At 39.9% G+C, this 8,021-nt stretch overlaps 1 protein-coding gene across 1 annotated transcript; it reads left to right on the top strand.

The window, feature by feature from the left end:
• Positions 1–1,706: 1,706 nt before the first annotated feature.
• Positions 1,707–7,633, top strand: LOC139560636 (ras-related protein Rap-2b-like). Its single transcript, XM_071377592.1, has one exon. It carries the CDS (start codon positions 2,004–2,006, stop codon positions 2,550–2,552), a length of 549 nt encoding a protein of 182 aa, XP_071233693.1. The 5' UTR covers positions 1,707–2,003; the 3' UTR covers positions 2,553–7,633.
• The last annotated feature ends 388 nt before the right edge of the window (positions 7,634–8,021 follow it).

Here is an 8,021-nt window from a genome sequence, read left to right as displayed (position 1 = left end):
AGAGACGCAGAATTACTCAGCAATCAGTGTTATTCCCAGATGTGTGTGTGTGTGTGTGTGTCCATTGTTGATGTCCAGATTTTCTTGAGGGGGGAAGAGTTGGTGAGGCTCAAACATTTTCAACATGTCAGGCCAATGTGCCCAGTGTGTAAGCAAGGAGGAAAGCAGTTCATTACGAGAGCTCCAATAAATCTTTCAAATAAATGAACACCCTAGAGACCAGAATAAACAACATATAAAGGGCAAAACACTCCGTGCTGTTGAACAGTAAAGAGCAGCAGGTGATTGTGCTATTGCGTCTGACCACAGAACATTGGCCGTCATTTTCATTTCCAGATGATTCTACATTGTTTGTTGACACCCAGTAGGTGATCTACTGCACACGGCCAACTTTAGTTATGGTGTCTTGTGAAGCTGTTCTTGATTATCTGATTTTTTTTTAATCAGGAAAAGAAACTGTCACAAGTTATGCTTCCCATTGTGTTTAATTTCTCATGGTTATAACAACATTGCAACATATGCATTCTATTTAAGAAAAATTGTGTAGGTTTTCGCATGGAATAATATAACTCTTGAAGCTCACATGGTAGGCCTAGAGCCTGTACAAGTGCCTAGGACAATGTGGTAAAGCACTGTTATTCCTTATGCACTTAATTTTTATATATACATTTATTTTTTTTTCGCCCGCCTCACTTTTCTGGGGGGAAAATCCGTTAAACAGTGAATACATTTTGTCTGTCCTAACCATACTATTTGTGACAAATGTAGTATGTTTATTGGTCATAGTATGGATATAGTTAGTATGCCAAAAGTTCCCGAATGTCGTACATTTGCCAAGCAGTGGACACTATTTCCTTGCTTTTGGGGCCCATAATTCAATACTTCAGAAAATGGGCGTGGCTTTAAAACATTTTCAGATTTGAAGAAAATGGTGGAAAATATGCAGCCAGAGTCTGATGAGAGCGGATACATATTTATTGCTTTAACTAATTATGACAAATGTTGAACAATGTAATAAAGTAATGCCTTTTCAAATAAATTACCTTACACGTTATGTTGTTTGACAATTTGTTAGCTACGCTAGCCTTACGAACCGCATAGCATATTATTACAGCAGTTGCTTGTATCTACCAGTATGTTTGCTAGCTACAGTCCTAACGTTAGTTGGCTAGTAATATATCGAACTTGCCAGTATATTATATGCTATCTAACTAACTACTCAGCGTTTAATGACTTGATTATTCACGTCATTCTTAGCTAAGCGGCATAGTCGTTGTTCGTTCTCAATGGACATTGTTAATGAAGTCACAAGATGTCTAGCTAGCAATTTGTTAGCTATCCTAACAAGCTAGCAAGAAGTTGCATATCTCAACTTCCAGTAGACAGGCGAAGCGCTAGTACACTCAACTGAAAGGATACGGTTTGTTTACAGTATACTAAAATGACCTAATAATATGTAGTATATACTCTTGTATACAGTATGTTAGCATGGGTATTCGAACAGCTGATGTCTCAAGTTTGCAGGGTGGTGAACACATTCTCACGTCAGGTTTTTTGCGTTAACTGGCGCAAGCACATTTTTGGGGTATATCTTGTATGTAAGCACGGTTTATAAACGAGGCCCCAGGTGACTGATATTTGCGTTGACTAATGTTTTGGGTGACTGCCCCTTTAAGAAATCACAGAACTAAGCCCTTGTTCGTGACGTTAGTTGTCTTGCGTTGAGAAACTGTGTGCAGGAAACGCCAGCCATCGAAGAGATCACGCTTTTTAACACCGTGGCACAGTACAAACAACGGGAAATGTGCTACACGTTATATTATTAATGTTCGGAAACGGCCGCTCTCTTCGGATTCTTACCAGGACCTTCGGAGACGACCCTCGAAAGCGTTTCCGCCGAGGGATTTGACAACTCCCACCCTTGAAAGAGCTGCCTTTCTGCAGTCTGAAAACATCGGGTGGGTAGAGGATTCGTGGAGAGGGGCTGTCTGTTTTCTGAAGCCATGAGGGAGTATAAAGTGGTCGTGTTGGGCTCGGGCGGCGTGGGCAAATCTGCATTGACTGTCCAGTTTGTGACGGGATCCTTCATTGAGAAATACGACCCCACAATAGAGGATTTTTACCGAAAGGAGATCGAGGTGGACTCGTCTCCCTCTGTTCTGGAGATACTGGACACGGCGGGGACCGAACAGTTCGCCTCCATGCGAGACCTGTACATCAAAAACGGGCAGGGGTTTATTTTGGTCTACAGTCTGGTCAACCAGCAGAGCTTCCAAGACATCAAGGCGTTGAGGGATCAAATCATCCGAGTGAAAAGATACGAGCGAGTGCCCATGGTATTGGTTGGAAATAAAGTGGACTTGGAAGGCGAGAGAGAGGTCTCTTCCGGGGAAGGCAAGGTGCTGGCTCAGGAGTGGAATTGCCCGTTTATGGAAACTTCTGCCAAAAATAAAGGCTTGGTCGACGAACTGTTCGCAGAAATCGTGAGACAGATGAACTATTCCTCTTTACCCAGCGGTGGAGATCGCTGTTGTTCTTGTGTTCTTTTCTAAGAAAACATCTTTAAGTTTGCAACTGTGATTGTTATCTAGCTAAGTAAAACTCATAAAAAAACAAGGCCTGTTTTGATAACTTGTTGATAACAAAATTATACGGCCTCTTTTTGATAATGCGACCGTCAGTATTATTGGAAAGCTATTTGCACACAACAATCGACGATGACAACAATTTATATTGAAATAGCCTAAAAAGTGTTTACATGACAAAGTACTTGAATGTTTGAGATTTAAAAAAATATCACACAGCTTTGTAATTTACACTTTTTCTGGAAACGTGCCTCACTGGGAATGTCTTATTGTAAAACCTAAGAGACACTTTTTTTGTTATGGAACTTTGGTGGGGTTTGATTACTGTTGAGTTGTACTTTTTCATGGTTTCTGGGCGGGTCCTTCTGGCCTGGAGAGGGATTAGAGGATTAATCCCTTTGCTGAACAGGGATTGGTCACTTTTTGTGTAGATTCTGATGGGCTCAAGGACCCCCCCCCCCTCCATGCAAAAACTCATGTTTGGATTTTTAGTGTCAAATAAACCCCAAACTCGGTGAATATGCACTGGTCACTGGAACTAGCCTAAAACTGAGCAACTAATTAAAATGACTAAACATAACACATAGCCTAAACATCAAGAAATTGTGTATTACCTGCAGAAAAAAAGTCCTACCAAGATGTGTTGTCAGGCCATGTAGTGTTGTGGATTGCTTTTTTGTGTTTTTCTTCAGGATTTGGTAACGTTGGATTTAACTTCCCCTGCCCGTCTCACTCTTCAATGTGCACAAACAAGGACCTTACTGATGTGACATGGGTGGGGAAACAGGACCCCATGTCAAGTGCCTTCCTAAGAAATACACCTGTGTCTGTATGTGCCAACCAAGGAGCCCTACGATCACAACAGTACTTTACGGTTTCATTTTCATTTCAGTTGGGCTCATAGTGAAAGAGGGTTACTTCCGGGTCGTTCCGTTTGATTTCAATGACTTTTTGACCTCACTCCTTTTTGATTTGAACTAAACGAAACTAAACTTTTCGTACACATTTGCCCATGGAAGAGGTCAGAAAGTGACATTTTGGAACTGAAGGCCAAAACATTCAGGAGATAGAGGTGCTCAAAGTTGACCCATTTAGCATACCCCAACATACCGTGAGACGTTTCTTCATCACTGACAAATATAAATGGTTGAGTTTGATATAATTTAAAAGTTTAACAGGATTGTCAAACTATTAATAAATAAAAAAACATTTTAATGTATTTTATCTAAAACGTGTAAACTCCAATTGACATATTCTGAGGTATATGTGTTGTGCCTGCCATCAGTTGAGACACAGCATACTCTTAAATACAGGTTGGGTGTCATTTGAATCTTTAGAAATATAATTCATAGAATGGAACTGTCCCTTCAGACCAGTGGAATTTAGCTGGTGGTACACCATTGAAATTTACATTTTTACTTTCACAAAGATGGCCACCGGTCCACTCACCGTTGAATGTCAACTTAAATGGGAATGTCTTTTCTATGATGTATATTTCTATGATTTCAATAGGTTTCATATGGAATATTGACAGTGTAATTTCAAACAACTGCTATTCTAATTCATGACAAAAAAAATTGATGTGTGGAAAAATCATCTTTGTGGTACCATTTGAAAGCTGGAATTTCTGTTATTCCCATTTTAGTACATTTAGCCAAAACATGACACCCACCCTGTATTCAAGAGTATGCTGTGTCTCAACCAATGGCAGGCACAATACAAACGCCTCACATTATGTAAAATAGGGTCTATGCTAGTACAAATGTGAGAAAGTCGAAGTTGATGCGTTTTTAGATAATTGAAGTTAAAAGATATTTTCTTTAAAGACAGAAATTCAATTATTAAATAGTTTGACAACCCTGTTTGTAAGATTTTAAATTGTTAAACCCAGCTGTTTATATTTTCCAGTGATTAAGACATGGTGTTCAAATCAAAAAGGCGTGCGGTCAAAAAGTGATTTGAAATAAAATGTACCGGCCCTTTTTGTCTTTTTCGTTGAGGAAGTTGAGGTGTAGATGGAATAACAGTTATTTCAGGGCAAAGTTTGGCCTCTCCCCCCCCCCCCTCCCCCCCACACACTGGTATTCCTTCACTGAGAGTATGAACCCAAACAGCTTTATGTTGTGGCTTCAGCAAAAAGTAAGCCATGTTTGTTTTTATCTTAGAAATAGTTTCTTTCTGAAATGTGAATTCCTGATTTCAATTGTAATTTTGACCCCAGACAAGCCTTTTACCACCCACTTGTCTGGATTGAACAACTTTTAATACAAAAGGCATTTTATGTAAAGTTTTGGTGTGTACTCTTCATTCTGTTGGTGTGGTTGTGTGAATGCTTGTGCACACGCTACACTTGAACATGTGGGGTGTAATCATTAGTGCAAAGAGTTGCATTTTGCAATGAAAACAAGTTGTTATTGGACAAATTCTGGTAGGTCCCTCCCTGTTTCTTTGCTATGGCATCCGTTTAAAGAAACATTTTGCAACAGAATTGGCGTAATGAATACGGCTGTGGTCATTGGCATTAGGCATTGTATTTCTGATTTACTTTTGCCTCATACCTCAGGGCTAGGCCTGACTCTTAACAGACTTCTCCTTTTTCAAACCTCAACAAATAACTTAATTTCCACCCTATTTCAATTTCATAAGCATGTTGATCTCTTTAAATCGCTCTGACACATGAATTCCTCTTTGCTTTGTCAATGGTTGAACATAATATTTTTCTGTGGTATAGTCAACCTATTCAGTAGACTTTTTCCTCCCTCCAGCTGTTTGAGTAGAGGGCAGGCTGGGTGTTCAGTTGGTAAGGGGTACTTCCCTCTTCCCACCACATGTTTTCTGGGTAGAGGGAGTCAGGAGGGCACAGAGGATACTTTCTGTGTCTGGAGCCAGGCCGAATGAGCAGCAAACAGACGGACGTTTGTGACACTGTGTGTGTGTGTGTGTGAGAGAGAGAGAGATGCGGGGCCGAGTACTGGGAAACACACTCAACAGAGAGGGTGAAATCAGATGTGTGGGGGTGTTTGTGTTTGAAAGAAGCAGAGAGACTGATTTTCTGGGAAGTGCCAAGCCCGAGTGTTTGGGGCTTGTATGTATATGCCCATAAAGTGAACAGTCAAAGCTTTATCATGCTGAGGGGTTGGAGGCAAGACATTCCATAAATTAAGGTAGATGCAGCATAGTCATGGCGGAGGAAGGGAGAGAAGGTGAACTGTGGTGAAATGGAGAAGGAATTGACAGATTATATCCTCCATACTATCAAGGAGATTCTAATGTGTGCATGCGGATATACTTTATGGTTATTGAGTTGTGTGTATAAATATCAGTAAGTGTTTACAAGATAGAGAGAAGTGCGAGGCCAGGAAATAATTGATCTCCATATCTATTCCTTACAAGAACATCCCACTAAGTTCAACAGCAGCTAACATGGTTTCCTTCCCTTCCGCCTTTAGGGGGGTCACATGAGTAGAACCCTCGAGTGCATCACCACCAAGGTTCAGCTTCCTTGGTGAACTGGGTGACCCTTGTCATACTAATGCGCTGTGACATGCCTTACATCTACCAATGCAACCTTCTCACCATCTGTGAGGCTTCCCTTTTCTGAGAAATCACACAAATATACAGTTCCAGTTTTAAAATGGAGGCTGATTGAGCCTGTCTGGGACCATACTGTTCGGCCTGGCCTAGTCATTCACTCAATAGGGTAGAACTAATTTTTTTTTTTTTTTTTGAGAATCAGAAAACGTTGCCATGGAACAAATTAAGTGGATATGTTGTCCTGTGGAATTAATGACAGGAGTGTGCAGTCACCTGCTGTATGTTCTGATTAGATTGCAAGATACTGCTGCTAATACTTCAGAATAATGAACTTCATGATAAATCCCATGTAGACTTCTGTTTCTAATAGATCTACCTTGTCTATTGAAGGCAGAATCCATGCCTAAAATCTGTGTGTGACATACAGTGCTTTCAGAAAGTATTCATACGCCTTATTCTAAATTTTGTTGCATTACAGCCTGAATTCAAAATGAATAAAATAAAGATGTCACCCATCTACACACAATACCCAATAATGACAGTGAAAACATGTTAGGACATGTTTGCTTATTTATTGAAAAATGAATTCAGAAATATCTAATTTACATAAGTATTCACACCCCTGGGTAAATACTTTGTAGAAGAACCTTTTAAGGTGATTACAACTGTGAATCTTTTTGAGTAAGTCTCTAAGAGCTTTGCACACCTGGATTGTACAATATTTTCCCATTATTACATTTTTTTTGTGTTCAAGTTTGATTGTTGATCGTTGCCAGACAGCCATTATCAAATGTTTCCATAGATTTTCAAGCCAAGTTAAGTCAAAACTGTTTCTAGGCCACTCAATGTTGTCTTGGTAAGCAACGCCAGTGTAGATTTGGCCTTGTGTTTTCAGGTTATTGTCCTGCTGAAAGGTGAGTTCGTCTCCCAGTGTCTGTTGGAAAGCAGACTGAACCAGGTTTTCCTCTAGGATTTTTCCTGTGCCTTTAGCTGTATTTGGTTTATTTTTATCCTAAAAACTCCCTAGTCCTTGCCCATGACAAGAATACCCATAACATGATACAGCCACCACCGTGCTTTAAAATATGAAGTAATGTGTTGTGTTCGATTTTCCACTTTCTATTCAGGACAAGAACTTAATTGCTTTGCCACATTTTTTTGCAATATTACTTTAGTATTACCTTTTTGCAAACAGGATGCAAGATTTGGAAAAATGTTCTTCTGTACAAGTTTTTCTTTTCACTCTGTCATTTCGGTTAATATTGTGGAGTAACTACAATGTTGTTGACCCATTCTCAGTTTTCTCATATCACAACCATTAAACTCTGTAACTGTTTTAAAATCCCCATTGGCCTCATGGTGAAATCCCTGAGCAGTTTCCTTCCTCTCTGGTAACTGAGTTAGGAATGACGGACTACTATCTTTGTAGTGACTTGGTGTATTTATAACCATCCAAAGCCTAATTAATACTTATTTTCCACCATAATTTGCAAATAAATTCATTAAAAATCCTACAATGTGATTTTCTGTTTTTTTTTCTTCTCATTTTGTCTGTCATAGTTGAAGTGTACCTATGATGAAAATTACAGGCCTCTCTCATCTTTTTAAGTGGGAGAACTTGCACAATTGGTGGCTGACTAAATACTTTCCCCCCCCACTGTACCTATCGTTCCGATTTGGTCCTGCCGTACATACCTACACGTACGCTATGGTCACAAGACGCAGGCCTCCTAATTGTCCCTAGAATTCCTAAGCAAACAGCTGGAGGCAGGGCTTTCTCCTATAGAGCTCAATTTTTATGGAATGGTCTGCCTACCCATGTGAGAGACGCAGACTCGGTCTCAACCTTTAAGTCTTTACTGAAGACTCATCTCTTCAGTAGGTCATATGATTGAGTGTAGT

Source organism: Salvelinus alpinus, chromosome 30 (genome assembly GCF_045679555.1).
Source record: "Salvelinus alpinus chromosome 30, SLU_Salpinus.1, whole genome shotgun sequence".
NCBI lineage: Eukaryota > Metazoa > Chordata > Actinopteri > Salmoniformes > Salmonidae > Salvelinus > Salvelinus alpinus.
This window is presented reverse-complemented; position numbering and strand designations above follow the sequence as displayed.